The sequence below is a fragment of the Scomber scombrus genome, chromosome 15, assembly GCF_963691925.1.
Source record: "Scomber scombrus chromosome 15, fScoSco1.1, whole genome shotgun sequence".
Lineage (NCBI taxonomy): Eukaryota > Metazoa > Chordata > Actinopteri > Scombriformes > Scombridae > Scomber > Scomber scombrus.
This window is the reverse complement of record NC_084984.1, coordinates 7,223,942-7,245,751: the sequence shown is the minus strand read 5'-3', so window position 1 is coordinate 7,245,751 and position 21,810 is coordinate 7,223,942. Positions and strand designations below refer to the sequence as shown.

General features: G+C 37.5%; 2 protein-coding genes across 7 annotated transcripts in view; both read left to right on the top strand.

The window, feature by feature from the left end:
- Nucleotides 1–3,222, top strand: part of erbin (erbb2 interacting protein) — a 46,351-nt gene extending 43,129 nt beyond the window's left edge. For both annotated transcript variants that reach the window (XM_062434679.1, XM_062434680.1), the window contains one exon: nt 45–3,222. In XM_062434679.1, coding sequence (XP_062290663.1) covers nt 45–152 — 108 coding nt within the window. In that variant the 3' untranslated portion in view covers nt 153–3,222. The remainder of the gene's footprint in view (nt 1–44) is intronic.
- Nucleotides 3,223–6,321: 3,099 nt separating this feature from the next.
- srek1 (splicing regulatory glutamine/lysine-rich protein 1) lies at nt 6,322–20,722 on the top strand. 5 transcript variants are annotated; one of them, XR_009927157.1, is made up of 12 exons: nt 6,322–6,720; nt 6,864–6,997; nt 10,827–10,942; nt 12,244–12,390; nt 12,563–12,741; nt 13,185–13,315; nt 13,412–13,523; nt 13,646–13,750; nt 14,246–14,317; nt 14,508–14,625; nt 18,239–18,318; nt 19,372–19,507. XR_009927157.1 is itself a non-coding variant. In XM_062434926.1 (11 exons), exons 1-11 carry the CDS (start codon nt 6,593–6,595, stop codon nt 19,537–19,539), a joined length of 1,410 nt encoding a protein of 469 aa, XP_062290910.1. In that variant the 5' UTR covers nt 6,322–6,592; the 3' UTR covers nt 19,540–20,722. The 5 variants fall into 5 exon arrangements, 4 of the variants coding, with proteins under 4 accessions (XP_062290910.1, XP_062290913.1, XP_062290914.1 ...); XM_062434926.1 differs by lacking the exon at nt 18,239–18,318 and having other exon boundaries at nt 19,372–20,722; XM_062434929.1 differs by lacking the exons at nt 6,322–6,720; nt 6,864–6,997; nt 18,239–18,318 and adding exons at nt 9,321–9,486; nt 9,652–10,445 and having other exon boundaries at nt 19,372–20,722.
- Nucleotides 20,723–21,810: the final 1,088 nt, after the last annotated feature.

Sequence of the window (21,810 nt, the reverse complement as noted above, 5' to 3'; positions counted from 1 at the left end):
GGATTTTTTTCATCATGTTGACCAAATTTCTCTCTTTTTCACAGGCAAATGGATACAACTTTGTGAATATCGATCACGGGAACGCAGTGTCCCTCCTGAAGACATTTGCAACCACTGTGGATATGATTATCATTAGAGAAATGCAAGCATAGACTCAACTGAAACTGACCTCTTAGAGAGTTTTTTTGTGAGGGGCGGCACAAGAGGAGAGAAGAGAGTAAACTCGTATGTTGACTCTCATATTTTTATACGCAGAAGAAGAGACTGATCTGCTCATACATGTTGGGACTATTTATAGTAAAGATATTCAGAGCCTCGATTAAACATGGGGAAAACCACTGAATGTAGTGGATTAAAGCGAGACGGTGGCAAACATCTGCAAGTACGAGTCCTCAAAAGGCCATCACTGTGGTATATATATTTTTATACAAAAGAAGCTGAAGATATGACCTGCTCTGATGCAAATAATTACTGTGGTCTCTGTACAGATCATCTTTTATTTCTCTTTCTTTCAGTTTTTTTTTTTTTTTTTAAGTCCAAAACTCATTTACTCCCCCCAAGTCATGAGTTTTATTTCTGGTGATGGACACGAACTGACCACTAGGAGGGCAGGGCTCCCTCTCTTTTTTCATCAAGTTTGCCTTTATTTCTTTCTTTTTTTTCTTTTTTTTTTTTTTTTAAGTCAAGATGTTGAAACCATTTTCTGGTCTGCTGTGCGTTCTTATATGGAGGACAGTGTTATGTGCTTTTCAAGTGGAGACGAATGTAGATCAAGGTGGTGTTTTGATTTTATTTTTTTTGTTTTTGTTTTATGGGACAGATTTTTTTTTTTTCTATCATGTTTTGCAAGAGTTGAGAAGAGGAAATCATTCACCCCCCCACCACCCCACCTCGCCTCACCCCGCCCTCTTGCTTCCATAAACCTGTGAACACCCTCCAGCACTCCAGCGTACTGTCCTCACAGCAACTCAGCTGCTGCTTGGCATATCACATAACCAGCCCCCCCCCCAAAAAAAAAATACCCAAAAAAGGATCCTTCACCATGTACAAATGGATCACAACTTCTCAAATGTTGGAAAAATGCAGTCTGCATGTGATCGTTTTTAACGAGACTGGAAAACGGGATGGAAATTGAAATATTGGGGGGAAATATAAATGGAGTAGAGATGTTTTTGTATATTTGCTTTCAGCAGCCTTAATCTGTTTCTGGAAGATTTTTGTTGAACCAGAGGAAAGAGATGTGGAGGTTATGCTAGTTAACCAAAGCAAGTGTGGGAGGAATTGTGGACAAGAAGGTAAAAAAGCAGGAGTTAGAATTATATCTGAGTAAGAGCAGGTCAACATTTCAGATTTCAGTCATGTGTTTTTATTCTTCTTTTAAAAAGCTTCATCTTTCAGGCAGTAATTGATGAAATGTGTTGCAAAGGTTTCAACGTCTCAGTTTTCTTCTCTTTTTTTTTTCTTCTTTTTTTTACATGGGAGAAGACCACAGTTTGCCTTTTGTGTCTATGAAATATTTTATCATGCATTTTACTCATCATGGCTCACAAGGCAGAGTTTCAATCTTTTTCTCTCTTTTTTTTTTCTTTCTTCTTTGCTGTACAGAGAGTTAAGTTGGGAGAAGTAAGTTGTCAAGTGCCATAGACCTTGAACTGTTTGAATAGGGGAGGACCTTTTGACCCCAGCACCCAAGCAATATTCACATATTCACAACCTTCTGCGTACATTTGCAGCATAACGGCTTGAAAGCAATATTTTAAAGCCTTTATTTTCATTCAGAAACATCAGATAGCATTTTTTTTAAAACAAACAACACAACCTTTTAGTAATCCCTGATGATTTTACATGATTTTTATATTGTAAAAAGAATCTTTTTTTTGTAATGAAATTGCACAGGAAGTATATAAAGTAGTGCTTAAAGGAAAAAAACAAACTCTGCATTGTGTAAAAGTGAATGTTTGTGTCACTTTGCCCAAGGCTTTTTACTGGCTTCTGACTCGAGTCTGTTGCTTAGAAGAAAACCACCACTCCTGTTGTTCATTCGTGCAAAAATAATCAACTTTACACTGATGAAAAAAATAACTAATTCAGTCAAAGCTGCTTCTCAACATTGTGTCAGAAGGATATAAAAAAAATGTGTTTTTAAAAGGTGATGTTGTGTCCACTCGGTGTGATTTAAATTTTACATGTACCCGTCAGTTGCATGAAATCAGCCTGTTAATATTCATTCACTAGTAGATAATTAATCAGTGAGACGTGTTTCCAGTAGAAATGGAAATGATAGATCACTCAAAAAGGTAACAGCCCCAGTAAATTCCAGCAGTACATTTGTGATCACCGAATTTGTTTTGTAAAATTATATAATTGCATTTTATCTCACAGGTGTTTCGACAAATTGCATTCCCTCAACTTTTCCCACAGTAGATTGTGTCATCTGCTGTACTCTTCCTGTATGTAATAATAAAGATTGACACACATTTTATGCTTGCGGCACTGTCAAATTGAAATGAAATGAAAACACTGTGGTAATTTTATCCCTTTAAAAAATGATTAGTAGTACCATTATGTTAAAGGTAGCTTTACCTGTAATTTTAAAGTGAAGCTTTAAAAAAAAAAAAAAAGGCTTAAAATTGGGTCTTATTCACAGGCAAATGATAATATAATGTGCATTTCCCAATAAATTTTCACACCACGTATTGTATTTTACACAGATGAAATTGTTGTTTATATTGTTGGTGATTTTTGTCAACTTTCTTAAGAGTAGGGGGAAAAAATTCTGGGGGTTACGGTCACTTTATATTCATGGCAAAAAATAAAATGAAATAAAAAAAGTAGTCTGACATTTTTAGACAATCTAGGGAGATAACATTGTCACATTCTCTTCATCCATGTCGGTCTGTTTCTTATGCTCCCGTATTGTTCTTATTTATTTAGCAGTCGTCTGTGGATTTTAGACCTTACTAATCAAATTGTAAATACTCTAGAAATTTAAGAAAAAAACATCAAGAAAAGAATTAATTCAGGCATTAGTGACTTGAGATTGTAAAACCAGCAATAAATTGCAATGCAGAGGCACCCGTTTTAATGTATAGGTAGTATTTCTAAGGTTTCTCAATGAAATGGCCACAGTGAGATGATGATTGATATGCATTTATCCAACATTCCAGATTTTGTATATATTACCTGTTTCTGACGTAACCTGTGTTACAGTAAAATAAACTAATGCTCTTTAACAAGGATTCTTTTGTCTTAATTTCATCTGAGTTCATATTGAAAGGATAACAAAACTACAATGACTCTTCTTTTACTATTAGTGTAGTAAATGAATAAAACTGTGTGTGTGCATTCATATCTTTCTATCATTTGGAGGACCAATTTCTGTTGAAAACCAGCGCTGTGGGGACATTACTGTGCTGTGACTACATTTTGGTCAATCCTCACAACTTTAAAGGGCTATTTCAGGTTATGACTTGGTTTTAGGATTAAGGTTAGAATTGGTTTAGGTTCAGTTTAAAGTAAAGGTTGGATTTAGGCATTTAGTTGTGATAGTTAAGGTTACAGTAAGGGGGCTAGCAAATGCATTATGTCAGTGAGTGTCCTCACAAGGAGATAAAGACAAACTTGAGTGTATATTCATGATTCAAGATTCACTTTGTCATTTCACTGAGTCATTTGCATGCAAAAAAGTGTGTGTGTGTTGAGGCTTCATTAGGATGCAGTCATTAAATTAGCAGCAAAGCAGTAATAACACAATAAAACCACAATCCAAAGTTTAATTTTCTCTCTTTGGTAAATAGCTAAAAATCTAATAACCTAATACTGTGCAAGTTTTAGGGACTTTTAGACGTTTAGGTAGTTATCCATTAAGCAATACCACCAGAAAGGCATCTGATCAGTCCCACATTTATTCTACAGCATGACAATGATAAACAACCGCAAAACATTCAGCTAGAGTAAAAAAAATAACTGTTTTGATTGACAAGAAGAACAAGGAGTCTTGTCAGTCACAGACTCCTAAATCCACAAAACTGTGGCAACTTCTCCCAAGATGCTTTGCAGTAGGCAACACGCTGATGTTTTAGACACTTTGAAGTGTCCTGTTTTCCCCACAGCGGTCTGCTTTATTTACACACACATTTAATTGGCTGTAATTGAGTTTAGCAAACTGAGGGTAGACTAAAATGGTGAAAGCTGAGAAAAGTTTGACAAGGCCTGGGTGTGAGATAAACTGCCACCCACAGAAATTATACCTTTTGGATTTTGGCCTCTGCTCTGGCGCCACCTGCAGTTTGAACTGGACACTTAACCTTTTTTCCTCCTGGTAGCCAAGATTATTCTCTCTCTCTCTCTCTCTCTCTCTCTCTCTCTCTCTCTCTCTCTCTCTCTCTCTCTCTCTCTCTCTCTCTCTCTCTCTCTCTCTCTCTCTCTCTCTCTCTCTCTCTCTCTCTTTCATCTTTTGACATTTAATGACCACTCCTTCCTCACAGGCTGCCAGTATGTAATAGTTTTTTTGTGTACACAATATTGTGCAAACACAGTACTGCACTCTGTAAAATTATGATAAGAAGGTAGCAGTATTAGTCTTATTAACATATTATAAATCAAATTTAGGAGCATGTAAAGTAGTTTTCTAAAATCCCTATATCGCCTTTGATTGATTCCTTCTTGGATTTGTGTGTTGCTAGAAAAGTGCCAAGTGTGTGTGGGGGCAGATTTCTCTGATGTGTTTCCAACCTGTCCAATGTGACTTCCTTAAATCCCTGAACTTTTATGGACTGTTGGATAGGTGGGACCTGTGCTCAAATCTGGAACACAGACTGATATAACAACACCTGTTCTAGGTTTTATTAATCTTATCAAAATAACTCAGTGTACCTGCTTGTTTAAAAAAAAAAAAAAAAAAAAAAAGGCTCCAGGTGGCAGATTTGTTTATTTTTTGACACCTGCAACTGATTCACTGTTTAAGAAGCTTAACATTAATCCAGCATGACTGAAGTTTTTTTTTTTTTAAATGCTCCACATACAGAATCACTTTAGAAGTGTTTATTAAATTTGACACCAGACCAGATAAATTGAGAGAGGAAGGTGCTTCAGTGTGTTCACTGGACTGACTGGGATAAAAAAAAAAATGAGTTGAGTGATGATGCTGGTTGACACTTCATACACTCCAAGTTGACACAGAAATAGCAAACACACAGGAAGACTGCCAACCTGTAATATCGAAAACAAGTAACGATGATTAATTCTTCCCTTTGTTCTGCTGTCAGCATCTTCCCGAAGATGAATTACACTAATGGATTATGAAGTGTCACAGGTATAGGTTATTTGAGTCTAGGACACACTTATAGGCTAATTTCTACTCTATTAGATTAATGTAATTGTATTATAATTAAAGAAAGTGTGCAGTTAGAACGTGTCAACACTAACAATGACTATAGTGCTTAATTAGAGACATCACACTACTGCTATATTAACCTATTTTCACCTGTAAACACAGACATTTTGACCCCAGAAGAGTCTTTATACCGATATGAAACGTTTTTGATGTAACTTATTATTTATAAGAAATTATCTCCCTCCAGGTGTGATGTCCTTATCATTTTATTGTCAGTGTTTTCTTTTTTACATGTAAATATTGTTTGTATGTTATACACATTTATACGTTTTTATTTTTTTGTCTGTTTGATTATGTTTGTTTCTTCCTTCTCTCTCTCTCTCTCTCTCTCTCTCTCTCTCTCTCTCTCTCTCTCTCTCTCTCTCTCTCTCTCTCTATTGTATGTTTATGTTATTTGGCAATAAATACAATTTAAAAAAAGAAATGATCTCCCTTATAAATCATGTCAGTATCCATCAAAAACACCTGAATTTAGATTTTGGTGCTTAATGGGTACACTTACCCTAACAGCTGGAAACATTTGTTAGAAAATGTTAAAAAAGTAATCAAATCAGTCAGTTTGGAGCAGGGTTATTATAGTTAACTAAAACTAAGAATACTACTAAAACTAGCAGTGAAAAAATAATTTAGTTAACTGAGATAAAAATAAAATAAAAACGAAAACTAAATAAAAACTACAATGAACAATGCAAAACTAACTGAACTGAATTGCGGATAAAAATCAGCTTAGTTTTAGTTTTCTTTTCATTTTCTCCCTCCATTTTTTACTTTTCCTCCTAATACCTAACTAAGACTAAAACTTAATAAAACTAAACTAAAACCAGTCAATTCCTCAAAATAAAAACTAAACTAAAACTACTAAATCATCTGTTAAACTAATTAAAACTAAACTGAAAAAAAAAAAAAAAAAAGCAAAACTATAATAATCACCCCAGTTTGGAGTGCTGAGTAAAGAGTAGTTTATTATACAAACACTTGGAGGCAGTATTGCACCTCAATGTTTATTATCAACCTTTGCTGGGGGGAAAAATCAGAAGAAGAAGAAGAAGGAGAAGCAGCACCCGCCTGGAAGCGTTGAGTACTGCACCGAGTAGTGACTGAAAAAATAAATACTGTAAAAAATAATAATAATAATTATATATATATATACCACACTTAACAAAGATTGTACACGAATTTAAACCGTTTTTTTGCACAATGAGCGGGATACCGGGGACTGCTGTCGTCCAGGTAACCAACCTGTCCTCGGCCGTTAGCAGCGAGCAGATGCGCACTCTGTTCGGTTTCCTGGGAGACATCGAGGAGCTGCGGCTCTACCCGCCCGAGTAAGAGTCACCTCCCCCCGGCGTAGCTTCTCAGGCGACACCGCGGATCCCTGGTCCTTTTTCTGCGCTCCATGTAAACTGCAGACAGAGACTGTGTAATTAACCCCACTGTGTTTTCTCTGTTTGTTTTCTCTCTTTCGCAGCAATGCCCCTCTGTCTTTCTCCTCCAAAGTGTGTTATATAAAGTACCGAGACCCCTGCAGTGTTGGTGTGGCGCAACATCTCACCAATACTGTTTTTATTGACAGAGCTTTGATAGTAGTGCCATGTGCAGAAGGTGAGTGCAGCTTGTTTCTTTTAAATGCATTTAAAAAAAAGAAATGTCTCACTCACACTGTCTTTGGTGGACTTGCTATGTCCTCATCCCCCTTGAATTCAACTGTTTTTGGCGTTTTGGTTGAATCCTGGGTTTGTTTTTTTTGTTGTTGTTTTTTTTTTTTTTTTTAATTGGCAAGTTGGGCCATTTATTAGCTCTTAATTAAGCTTTTTTTTGGACACAGGTAATTTCTCATAGCACCCAGCCAGGGTTTCTATCTGGTGTCACAAAGGTGGTTTATACAGATCAAAATGCAGCTACAGTGGGGCAAAAAAAGTATTTAGTCAGCCACCAATTGTGCAAGTTCTCCCACTTAAAAAGATGAGAGAGGCCTGTAATTTTCATCATAGGTATACCTCAACTATGAGAGACAAAATTAGAAAAGAAATCCAGAAAATCACATTTTTAAAGAATTTATTTGCAAATCATGGTGGAAAATTAAGTATTTGGTCAATAACAAAAGTTCATCTCAATACTTTGTTATATACCCTTTGTTGGCAATGACAGAGGTCAAACGTTTTCTGTAAGTCTTCACAAGGTTTTCACACACTGTTGCTGGTATTTTGGCCCATTCCTCCATGCAGATCTCCTGTAAAGCAGTGATGTTTTGGGGCTGTCACTGGGCAACACGGACTTTCAACTCCCTCCAAAGATTTTCTATGGGGTTGAGATCTGGAGACTGGCTAGGCCACTCCAGTACCTTGAAATGCTTCTTACGAAGCCACTCCTTCGTTGCCCGAGCGGTGTGTTTGGGATCATTGTCATGCTGAAAGACCCAGCCACGTTTCATCTTCAATGCCTTTGCTGATGGAAGGAGGTTTTCACTCAAAATCTCACGATACATGGCCCCATTCATTCTTTCCTTTACACGGATCAGTCGTCCTGGTCCCCTTGCAGAAAAACAGCCCCAAAGCATGATGTTTCCACCCCCATGCTTCACAGTAGGTATGGTGTTCTTTGGATGCAACTCTGCATTCTTTCTCCTCCAAACACGACAAGTTGAGTTTTTACCAAAAAGTTCTATTTTGGTTTCATCTGACCATATGACATTCTCCCAATCCTCTTCTGGATCATCCAAATGCTCTCTAGCAAACTTCAGACGGGCCTGGACATTTACTGGCTTAAGCAGGGGGACACGTCTGGCACTGCAGGATTTGAGTCCCTGGCGGCGTAGTGTGTTACTGATGGCAGCCTTTGTTACTTTGGTCCCAGCTCTCTGCAGGTCATTCACTAGGTCCCCCCGTGTGGTTCTGGGATTTTTGTTCACCGTTCTTGTGATCATTTTGACCCCACGGGGTGAGATCTTGCGTGGAGCCCTAGATCGAGGGAGATTATCAGTGGTCTTGTATGTCTTCCATTCTCTAATAATTGCTCCCACAGTTGATTTCTTCACACTAAGCTGCTTACCTATTGCAGATTCAGTCTTCACAGCCTGGTGCAGGTCTACAATTTTGTTTCTGGTGTCCTTTGACAGCTCTTTGGTCTTGGCCATAGTGGAGTTTGGAGTGTGACTGTTTGAGGTTGTGGACAGGTGACTATTATACTGATAACGAGTTCAAACAGGCGCCATTAATACAGGTAACGAGTGGAGGACAGAGGAGCCTCTTAAAGAAGATGTTACAGGTCTGTGAGAGCCAGAAATCTTGCTTGTTTGTAGGTGACCAAATACTTATTTTACTGAGGAATTTACCAATTAATTCATTAAAAATCCTACAATGTGATTTCCTGGATTCTTTCCCCCCATTCTGTCTCTCATAGTTGAAGTGTACCTATGATGAAAATTACAGGCATTTCTCATCTTTTAAGTGGGAGAACTTGCACAATTGGTGGCTGACTAAATACTTTTTTGCCCCACTGTATGTTGAATAATTTTTGAAGCTTCAAGACTTCAGGTTTATCTCACTGTTAACACTGGGTTCACTGGAACTAGTAGCGTGTGCATTTTCCATTAAAATAAACTGTCATTACTAGTTATTTATTTCATGGAAATTGCATAATAAATCCATACCAGCACAGCTAACTTAATCCATTTTCTCTTTTTTTTTTTTTTTTTATTTTGTGCTCCTTTTCTTTAAAATTCCCCCCTTCCCCCTTTGGTGCCACTGTTGTTCCCTTGTGTACAGTCAAATAAAAAAAAAGAAGAAAAAAACATGCTATCACCTCTAACTTGATGCTTTTTGTCCTCGTGACTTGGTGCTGGATGGCTACTGAGTTTATTAATTTGGTTTTGTATGTTTTTTCTGTGTGATTATGTGTGCATATCAGATGACTAGACTGGCCCAGCTGTTACACTACACTAGCCTGAGTCAGGCATTGTTTTCCAAGCCACTATCCCCGATCGGGCCAACGCAGCCTTCAAGGGGGAATGTGACCAGGAGAATAGCCCGCTGAACCTTCCAAGATGGACACCTTGTCTCTTTTTTTTTTTTTTTTTTTTTCTTTTCGTTTTGGTTTGTTTCCTTTCATACTTTCCCATGTTGTCCACTCTCTACTGTCTCTATCTAGAAACTACAAGTTATTGCTTATCTCTAGCGTTGTGTTTATATTTGTTATTTTGGTTTGTTGTTTTTTGATTATTGTCCAACCCCCACCCCCCTCTCTCTTTTCTGCTACAGCTGCAGCTTGTGTGTGATTGAATTCTGTCCAGGTTGCTACGGCATACCGGTGGGATGTGTTTCACACATGGGATGCTAAGAGGATCACTAACACTTGTTACTCTCTTGTCTCCTACTGCTGTTGACGTAGTGAGGGGCTAGTCATACTAAAAGTGAGACCCAGTAATGAAAACTCTTTTGAACGTAGCATCTTTTAATCTTTACTGTGTGCACTTTTTTTTGTTTTTTTGTTGATCTGTGCTGAGGTTTGTAGTGAAAACGCAAGATTTGAGTGAGTTTCCCCTCACAATACTACAACACAGCTCTGATATGGATGTTAAGTATGTTTACAATAACACAAATGTGATCCATTTAACATAATTTTCTTTCCCGTGACACATGCATTAATGCTTTCCGTCATTATTTGTTTTTGAAAAGTGTGTCAGGAAACCTGGTATTACATACTCAGAGCCTCCAGCTGTAGTGAACTGCATTTGTAGTTATTTTTGTCTTAATTCTAGCTACTCTTCTCCTGCAAAAGAAAGCATCAGATTATAATCCAGAGTGGAATGAGCAAAAACTCCTAATTCGTTGTTTTTTTTAACAGCTAAGTCTTGGCTAACATTTCCTACAGTTCTTAAAATTGTTGTTCTTTTCTGTATCTGATGTCCTGTGTGCTATTAGTGATGCAGCCATTGGGGTTGTCTTGTGTTGCACACCTTTCCAACACTGCGAAATGATCGGTCCCCTCCCCCCACGGAAAAGCGCCCATGCTTGATATCGTATGGTTCATGACCAATATGTTTCCAGTACAGGTGACCCATGCCTCAAAGTGTTGACTCATTCTCTGCATTTTGTTTTTTTTGCTTTTTTTGCTTTCTTTTTGAGCTATGAAAAGAGAACAAGGACAAAAACTCTTTTGTTTGTTGGGAAAAAAAGTTAAGATTTTTTTTTGCAGTTTATTGACAATAATAACTGAGATTGATTGAGAAGGATAGTTTTGTTAAAAAAAACAAAGTTTAGGGTGCTCGGTTTCCTGTATACCATGGGTAGACAGTAGAACACGTGTAGGCTGTATGGGGAAGTGTATGCTCTCTTTCTCTCTAGAATACAGTGGGCTAATTGTGCAGACATAGGAGGAGACAGAGAGAAGAGTCGCTCTATTGCTTTCACTAATATCTGCCTCTGTTCTGCAGGGAAGATCCCAGAAGAGGCCAAGGCTTTGTCACTTTTGGCACCCGCCGCCCCAGTGCCCAGCCTGATTCCTGGCGGGGGACTGCTACCTATTCCAACTCCAGCTCCACTTCAAAATGTGAGTCAGCATCTTACAGTTCTTTAGATAACATGAATAATTGTTTGGGTGTGTGTCTGTGTGTTTCTGTAAGCCCGATCTAGGTTTGCAAGAGTTTGCAGTGCATCCATAAGGCCAGAAATTATTCCTATATCAGGAATATTTCATTCAGTGATGCTCAAATACTCATTCATGCTTTTGTCTCCAGGCATGCGGATTAATGCAGCTCTTTATTTGCCAGACTGCCCTTCAAATCTGTCAGCCGCCTTCCCCTTGTACAGAACACCACAGCTAGGGTTCTTCTTACAATAAATATAATCACATTTCCCCTTATTCTCTCCTCATTGAACTGGTTACCTGCAGTTTTTAGTATTGATTTTTAAAATTTTGCTGCTTGTTTTTAAATCCCTGCACGGCCTTTCCCTGTCTTACATCACCAACCTTTTCATCCCTGACATCCCGGTTCATTCTCTCAGAACTGCAGCCCAGCTGTGGCTCCAAGTCCTCAGGGGGCTTAAAACAGAGGGTAGAAGGGCATTTTCTGTTAGGGCGCCTCAGTCATGGAAAATAACTGACCTCTGGAAATCAAACAAGCTACCTCAATGTCCTCTTTCAACCCTCACATACTGTTCATATTCTGATCGGTCGCAGTATTTTCTAATAGTCAGTCTCTATAACAAACTACAAATCCATCGTAATTACCTCATCAGTCACAGATAAAGGTGTTATTAATCCTTAATGAAGCTTTGAGAGAGCAGAAAGTGTTTATTTTAAATTTCTATGAGAAGAAACTATAAAAAAACACTATAATGGTCTAATGTGACATAAAACAGGAGAACAAAACAATTTCAACAAATTATATTAAATGTGAAAAATGAACATTTTGGAAATTTTGGATAGATATGTGTCAAACATGCTACAAAAATGTTTTTAAAAATATGACATTTTTCCTTTTTTGTATATTCTGGGTCACATTAGGGGAAGTCATCACATTTCAGGCTATAAAAACAAGTATTTGTACTGCTCTTGGATGTATAAATGGGTCAAATTTGATCCTGAACAGTATCTAAGGGTTAAAAACTCTTTATATAATAGCTTTTTATTATCATTATTTTAGTTTTCTGCTTTTAAGACTTTTTCATTATCTGTTATCTTTACATTTGTTATTGCATTGTAATTTTTTTATATGAAATTGCAGTGTGTATTTCTTTTTTATGTCTGTGAAGCACTTTGTAAGCTTGTTTTTGTAAAATGCGTTATAAATAAGTTTTTTCATAATTATTATTATTATTATTATTATTATTATTATTTTGCACCTGCAGCTGAACCTTCCCATAGTGAATCGGATATCACCTAGTGTCGAGCCCACAGCCTCAGCCCTCTCACAGCCGCCCCTCATGGGAAATGTAGATCCCTCTAAAGTCGATGAGATCAGGAGGACGGTCTACGTCGGCAACTTAAACTCACAGGTAACTTCATCAAAATCTGTAAATCAAGTCAAACGGTGCCGATGATGTAGGACAACAGGTCACTAAACTTATTACTGAATGAGTTTACTGTCAACCAAATTAAAAAAAGCAACCCATTTACATTCTGCACTTTGCAAACTTGTTGTCAGTAAATTTAAATCTCTCTCCGTAGACGACCACCGCAGAGCAGCTGTTGGAGTTCTTCAAGCAGGTGGGAGATGTAAAGTTTGTGCGTATGGCCGGAGACGAAACCCAGCCGACACGCTTCGCCTTCGTAGAGTTTGTTGAGCAAGACTCCGTAGCCAGAGCACTGACGTTCAACGGAGTCATGTTCGGAGACAGACCCCTCAAGTATGTATTATTTTATTAAGAATACTATAATATAAGACAATTTTGCAGGTTTGCTCCATCTCTCGGTTCTTTTAAATCAGGCTTTTTGCTGAATCAACATTTTAGGGGTTAATATCTCACACTGCACTACAACTTTTTATTCTCCTGCTTTTATCTGTCTTACTCTATTTTAGCTTAATTTTATTTCCAATTTAACACTTTTAAGCGTATTTGAATGTCTTTTTAGTTTCCCATGGGTTGCTTTTATATTCTGTCTGATGCATTTTAGGTTTTATGTAAAGCTTGTTATTGAAATGTGCTATGCAAATACATTTACCTTGCCTATTAAAGGATCATTCTACAACTCCCTATTAAGAGCAGCACATTCAAACCATCTGAAAGAAATAAACTGATTCATGTGATATCAGTGGTTTATTTCACTTGAAATTGTTTATGTCTTTCAGGGTTAATCATTCCAACAACGCCATAGTAAAACCTCCAGAGCTGACACCACAGGCTGCTGCTAAGGAGCTAGAAAGTGTGATGAAGAGGGTGAGGGAAGCCCAGTCTACCATTGCTGCTGCCATAGAACCAGGTAGAGCATTTTTTATCTGCTATATGTTTCAAAGCTTTAGTAACACAACACTGAAGCTGCGCTGTGCTCTGATGCTGGGAATCTTTCTCTTTACAGTAGCAAAGAAGCGTTCCTCCAGTCGATCTAGAAGGTCACGGCGGTCACACTCGCGGTCACGTTCTGTTTCAAACTCAAAAACACGGAGGAAAAGGTCCCGTTCGAAACACAGGTGAACAACTAACTAACACTGAACCACTAGAAGTCTTTTACATTCCCCTTGCATGACGCTGTGATACTGCAATGCGTCCAGTCAGTGACTGTTTTTTTTTCTTCCCCCTCCTGATGGAGCAGACCGTCACAGAAGTCGTGGCCGAAGAGTGACTCCCACAGTTCCCGAAGTAACCACAAGAAGCGCTCGCGATCCAGAGACAAGAGACACAGCCGCAGTCGATCCAAGTATGTTGGCAACACACAACATTGAAGGCATTAATCTCCAGAGGATTGTTTTTTCTTTAAAATGCTTGGTGTCTAACAGGAGTGCATCTTCGTCTGTTTTGTATTATGTAGTTTAAATTAAGTTATTAAAGTTCTGAAATAATGAACACATCACATCATTTACTAAAGTATTATCAAGAGGATATCTACTCTACTGCAGTGTCACTGTTACGTCTGCTCTTGGCAGTAGGAGTCACCAGGTTCATACAGAGGACAGTGACGGTCTAAATTTGGCTCCTGTCTGTATCTAGGACCATGGAGGAAAAAATGATCTCACTTTCTTGTGTATCTCTTAAATAAATAAGCACAACTCAGATTTTTTTGTCACTTTTCTTACCTCTAGTTGTTTTATATCCCCAATGGTAAATGCATGTACACACTGTGCTGCTTTTTCTCAAAGTAACTTGTGTTTTATCCTGAAAAATGTACTAAAGCCAGCTAATGTGTTGACATCAGGGGCCATAAGAGGAGGAGTAAGGACAGGTCCAGGAGCCCTCGGAGGAAAGCCAGATCACCCTCACCAAAAAAGTAAATCCAACACATAACCATCCTGTCAAAACATTTTGACATGTTTATAGGTTTCATATGTTTGTCCCAGGTCTTATATAGGTTTTAGGTGGATTTATAACTGTATTTGCTCAGTAAATATCAAGGATTTGGTGTCTGTATGGTTGTCACTGTTTCTTATCATCAGTTATTTCTCTCTGGCTTCTTCCAGAAGTAAGAAAGACAAGAGGAGGGAACGCAGCAGGGAAAGAAGAGACTGCTCCGCATTGAGGAAGAGGAGCCGCAAAGATGAGGACAGGATAAAGAAGAGCAAGGCCAAGCCACTAAAGGTGATAAAGTTTACACTGAAGGAAATCTCATCAAAATAACACTCCTCTGTGGTTAAATATGCCTGTGCCAGACTGTGCTGATCAGTCTCTCCTGGTCAAGTAGGAAACTAAATCTGCCACACTGCTGATAATTTAATGACACTAAAACACTTAAAACAACACATTTTCATTCTCCTGGCTGAAGGAGAAAATGAGGTGTCTGCTGATGTTGACGAAGGAGAGGTGGGAGACATCAGTAGTGACCTTGTTGTTTACCCCCTTAGTGAGTTAATGCTGCCAAAAGTGCTCAAACAAGGTATTGAAATCATCAGGTATAAAACTAAATAATGTGTCACCTGGAACTGCTGCTCTTTACTGAAGAGATGGCTGAAACACGAATCAATTGATTTGGACATAGAGTTGACTGGACATTCACGGCACTTCAAACAAAGCTTAAAATAGTTATTGGATCAATGCAAAAAGAAAGGTTGTAGCCCACAAATGCCTAATTGATTCGTTGTTAGACAGAAAATTAATAAGAAGCTGTTTTGCTAACTGATAATTTTTCAAGCGAAAAGGCTGAATATTCTCTGGTTTCAGTTTCTCAAATGTGATGATTTGCTGCTTTTCTTAATCATATTTGACAGTAAATTAAAAAATCTTGAGGTTTTGTACTGTTGGTCGGATAAAACAAGCAATTTGAAGACCTCACTGTGAGCTCAGAAATGAAAAAAATGGGAAACTTGTGTTATTACAAACTGATTAATCATTGAATTCATAGAAAATAATCTTCAGATAAAACAATAATGAAAATCTTTTTTTTTTTAATTTTAACATGCATATATATACATGCACACAAGGCTAGTCTGGGTGACAATTTGATGTATAATTTACTAACTGAAAACCCACTTGAACATAACAGGTCTGATCTTGGTTCCCCTGGGTCAATTATCCCAACTGTATGGAGAATTAGAAACTACATCTGCAAAATAACAGCAAAACTATAAACAATGCAGTCAGTGCATTTTTAATGAGTTCGTTCCAGTTACACATTCAGGATGTGTTTTACTGTTTTAGAGCCGAAATCAGTAAATCCTCTCATGCTTGTTATGAATCATCACTCGGTAGCTTTTTCAATGAATTCAAGCCTCAGTGATTCAGAGTACAGCAGGTGTATGTGTGTGTCCTACATAATGGCGTGCTAGAAGAAACTGGTAAAGCAGTAATATTTTATTTAATTTTTCCAAATTAAATGAGAAATTGTGTTTGCCCCATTCATTGTTAGCAGAGCAGACCAGACAATTTCCCGTGAGAGACTCAGAAGAACAAGCACCTGTACACGTTGTTTCCTGAATGTCTTGATGTTTATACTATATCAATTACTGCATGTGACTCATATTGTGCGTCTATATATATATATATATATATATACACACACACACTTGAGTATCTTAGTAAAGACACTTGCATCATTTGCAAGTATGAATCCTCATTCCTTTTACCAAATATGGACATGTTTCTCCTTACAATACAATATTTGGAGCTGCTTGTTCATACATGGATGTGGTTAACGCTTGTTAGACCACAATTATCATCTCAATTCTAATATTTTGCCCCCCTCTTGTATGTTAATGGAGTGGACAAAGTGTTAGGAACACCATTCAATATAATGCACCCTAATACACCACCATCTCCCACTATGAACTCAATAACAAACATAAAGTAAAATTCAATCCAATCCATGGCCATCTTCCTCGACCGGTTGGGGTTGAGAGGGGGAAGGAAGAAGTAAAGTGAAGGAGAGGAGAGAGAAGCAACATTGAAAATTGTAGGTCCAGCACAGGAAAGTAGTAGGTCCAGGACAACTACCTGTGAGACGAGACAGAAAACTCCTGGAAGAAGTTTTAAGTTTAAAATGATCACCTTTCTGACAATTTTAACAAAACTGAAACTGTATAAGCTTCATAAATGTAGAATTTAAAGCAGAACTGTTATATTGGATTAAATTAGATTGCACAGGTGTACCTAATAAAGAGGCCAGTGAGTGTATGGTAGCCCTGTGATCCAGGGGGAACCCCACCTATCACCTAGTGTCAGCTGAGATTGGCGCCAACCCACGACCCTCTAAAGTCTAGAGGATAAGTGGTTTATTTAAATTTTATTGTATTAGTTTATTTGACAGGGTCAGATCATATTAATAAACATTACTGTAAAAGAAAAAAATTCTAGAAAAGCCCAAAGGTTAGTTTTCATCTGTTTTCACTGGCCAGGTGTGAGTTAGCAGCTTAAAATTACGAAACAAATTTAAAGCACTGTTTGTAAGACGTGTCAGTTACAATAAAGATGAAACACAAGAGTGACACAAGCAGAGCATAATAAAAGCAGAACAAACAACGACTGAACCAAGAGACAAACAAACAGTTAAAGAACAGCTTCACAAGTGCAGACACAAGCAAGAACAGATGTGAGAAAAAACAGAGCATCAGATAGCTCCCAAAGCCTAAGATGCAATTTAGAGTGTCTAAACCAACTCAAAGATATTCACTTTACTATCTTAGATAAATATGATTGTATCGAGATAAGAAATCTACCAGTGCATGTCAGCACATCTCCACTTTTTCCACACTTACCTTTTTGTCTTCAAAACATGTCGTACGCATCACCAGCTCGAGTGTCAAACCGCATGAATGCTGACCTACTTGTGGAAGTTTACTACAAAGATCTCACAAGACTGATGAGATAAGATGACACGTTTGACACTTATCACTCTCCATCTTTTGGTGGTGATAACGATCTGAACATTTACTTCGACAAATGACGACAGAACCAATGTCCTCCTCAGAAAACCACCGCAGTCTTTGCAAGATGTTAGTTTTTCTGAGTTGCACTGCAGATACTGTGCGGTCATACGATGCACATCAGTTCACAGCGATTTAAAACGACACCCAATGTCTTATTAAACGTTCTGGCAAATTTCTTCTTTATAGTAAATTGAATTTAGTCCGTTGCAATTGTGGGAAATGTGCAGCTATATTCATTGTGGGGGAAAAAAGTATTAAAACCTCCATAGAGACAAACTCTAATACACTACTGTTACTTGATGGCCAGTGTGTTCTAACACTAACTTTCACCTAAATACTCAAGTTCCTGCAAATCTCTCTAAGCTGGTTAGTTAAATAAAGTATCTACCTGTGTGTGACTAAACTTCCAGTAGGGTTGAATACTGAGAATGTAGATCCCAGAATTTCCTGGTAAATCTCGCTGAATTTGTTTCCCTTTCACAGAGAAAGATGAATAAAGGATGCAGAGATTTTTAGTGCATGAACTGAGACACAGACATCCTTCCCAAAAACCTCAGTTACTCTACCATGTAACTTTTATGCATATAGTTAACCTTATAGGATAATGCCATTTTACTTCCACATGGTGTATTTTCCATAAATATGGCTATTATGGCTCTATGGGTCATGCCAATTTTCCACACACCAGCTCTGTTATAGAGATTCAGGGAAGTGAGATCTCGCTAAAAACAATGTCTATTGTTGCAAGCTGCTGAGTGTCTGAGTCAGAGCCAAACAACCCTGCATATTCAGTTGGCTAAAACACTTTTTTTTGGTGCTGGCCCCATCCACAGCAGTACATTGCTTAGTTTGGGTGCCAGGACTCCAGCCTGCTTCTCCAAACTGGGAGTGACCAACCGAAAATCTACTTCAGGTAATACACTGATTATGGATAAATAAATCATACAACCGCACTTCAAAAAAAATTGACCCAATCTTGACCCAAAATTGCCTGAGATTTGATGACTTCCCCTAACGTGACACAGAACATTCAAAGAAGGAAATATTTCAAGTAGTGTGTTTCACCCATATTTATCCAAACATTCTAAAATGTTCATTCTTTGCATTTAAAGTAATTATTTTAAATAGTTTTGTCCTCATGTTTTATGTAACATTGGACCATAATATAGTGTTTTTTACAATTTTTTTCTCATAAAGACTTACTTTATTTGTGACTGATGAGATATTTCTGAATGATTTGTGGTTCAGAAGTTTGTTGTAGAGACTAATTATGAGTAATTACTGTGACTGTTGGTCACATGAACAGCATGTGAGGGTTAAATTGCTGCATTATTTTCCGAGCACTCCGGTTACATTACTTATTAATGTGTACACCAGGCGATTTCAGCACAGCATTCAACAGGTGGAGCAGTACAGGAGATCATCCTAACATTACAACTAGTGTATGTAAAAGAGCAATACTCATTTCCACAAATCACTGATAAAATATGCAGAAATTCTTTCCCTGAAACTTAACACATAAATAACCTCAGATCAGCACTGTGAAGACAGTCAAAAAAATTCCATACTAGACATATCCTATTGTCAGTATACTCTAGTGAATCTGGTAGAAGGGTGTATAATCAGTGTAATGTTATGGTAAATTATCTGCGTGTTTTAAAATAATGAGTGTGAAATTGAGGGAATCCCAAAAGAAGAGTATTTTTTTTTGCAAAACCCAATGAACTAACGAGTTAATTTCCGCCATAATCAAACTTTTTTAAGAAGTTCAAATGTTACCCTGAAAATGTGAAATATTCCTCTCCTCACAACAATACTAGTCACAGTTGCTTGATGACTGGATCTTCTCAATTAGTAGACAGACTTGAATCTTTTTTATGAGCTTCTTTTCTACCGCCTCATAAAAAGTACCTGAGCTTTTTCACTTTGATATTTCCATAATGTTTCATTTGTCTTGTTATTTCAGGTAGAAAGGGACTACAACAGGGAAGAAAAGGACGACTACGAAAGCGACAGAGAAGCCTCGGCCACACCGAGCGAGGACATGACGCCATCGTCCTTCACCCAGCACAACGGCAGCTACAAACATCACCACGATGAAGACGCGTATGTGGGCGCCAACAGCACCAAGTGACTATTAACGACAACATTGAAACGATCCCCGTTCCATCAGATCTTCTCAAACACTCAGCGTGTGCGTATACGTGCATTAACACCAGATAAACTCTTACAGTAGCGTGTTGTCTCCATCATCTCCGGTTGAACAACATGATTTTTTAGATTTCATGATAAAAACAAAAAGTACATTCTTGATTACATAGATCCTGTAATTCAACATTTTGTTTCATGATCCAACCTGAAGGGCAAGTGAGCATTGGGTACAGCAGTTTCTTGCCACTGCAGGTCAGATATAGATATATACCAACAATACAGTTTGTTACAAGGCTGTTTTATTGCATTTCATAATATTATACAGGTGCTAGTGTGTCCACCTCCTGTATGTGTTCATCACTTTAAGAACACAAATCACTCTACTGTCTTTATATAGATTTCATTCTGCTTTTCGATGTCAGTCAGAAACCAGCTGCACAGCTTCTCAAACTCATTGTGTGTCACCACATAATCATCTCTGTCTGCATTCCCAAGACCTCCAGAGCTATTTTAGAAAAGTTATAACGGCAGTGCCGGTCTGAAGTCCCACAGGAAGGGCAGAGTTAGTACTCGTTTCCCCAGCACTTAGATTTTTAACTGTAGGTTTGTGCCTGTCAATTCCTCCAGAAAGACATCTTTACCAAACACCTCCATCGTTTAAAATACCTCTAAGATTCTCAGTATTTATATCCTACTGTAGTATGTGGCACCGAATTTAAAAAAAAAAAAAAATGTTATCTCAATATAGCAAAATGCAGGAACAACTGTAGTATCATAAATAATGCCTCATCTGTTTGTGAGATTGGATTTTAAAATGTTGGCTTTTGCCTTTGTTGCTATCGTGGCTTCAAATTTAATTATCATTATTATGAATTGTTGTGTCTATAAAATAGCTGTCATAATTTGTTAAAGTTCATGTGACGTATCTAAATGTTTGTTTTTATTTGACCAACCGTCCAAAATTCAAAGATATTTAGTTTATGATCATGTATGACACAGAAAAGCTTTTAAATCCTCATATTTGCGAAGCTACAACTAGCAAAGTTTTGCTAAAAAAAAAAAGACAAAAAACAATTATTTTGATTGTCAAAATAGTTCCAGATTAATTCTAATTGATTAATCAACTAATCATTGCAGCTCTAGTTTCTATGCAGGGTCTTCCCACCTTAAATTAAAAAAAAGAAAAAGAATCAGTGGTAAAAAAGTAAGCTTCTTAAATGAGTCAGTAGTAACATAAAGGAAATAAAGGAGACAGAAGTGAGAACGTACATGTGCACAAATATGGCAGAAAGAACACTTACAAGGCTTCAACTGGCCTGTCGAACTTCCTCAAGCAGAACTTAATACGTAGCAGGTTTTGTATTGCAGTTGATTGTAACGTGACCTCAGTTTCCGTGGTAACTGACTTAATTTTGTAACTTCTGAGTTACTGTAGACTTTATGACCTTTTTCTTTAATTTTACTCTAATCAAAAGCTTCTTGTATCACCTTTTCATTCATCTCATAGATTCTGTCCTCAGAGACAGATAAGACACACACACACACATTTTTAATGACTATAATGTAAATTAGACTATTATCATGTAAGATTAGTCTATAAATGTGCTTAATGCTCAACAGCAGACCCAAAAGCGAAGGGATTAGCTGGTAAACCAATGTAAACAAGGTAATGACCAACTAATCCAACTCCATTTATTATCAAGCTGAAATATTCTTTTTTTTAAAGTAGGATATTTCATTGTATGTGTTATTTATAGTATGACCCTAACTGAAACTTTGAAGATGAAATTGCTGCTTGCTGCCTGAGGGTCTCCTGGGGTGTAACTGTTTTAGTCTTAGTGTGGCTTTGACTGCAACTTCCCATATTTTGTTTTCTTGCTCGCTGGGTGAACGAGAACTGTACACAACATATTTACTACATTTTCCTGGGTGAAAGAATTGACCTAGTAACAAAATATGGGGTTCTTTTTAGTGTATAGATTATTAAAAAAAGAGGATTTTTGTGCTCATTTGCCCTTTGTGCGGTGTTGAAAGATAATGTGAACTAGAGGGTCTGTGAAGTGTCCTTTCTTCCCCTGTTTTGCACCATTTTTTCTCCATCTTCTGGGAACTGGAGTTTCTCCCACAAAATATATTGTGGTGATTTTATGATTTTATGACTTTTAAGTGCTGTACTTAATGAAAATGCAGAATTAAACAGTTTTCTGTAAACATGTTGCTAAAATACCATAAACGGATACATTTCCCATTCGGT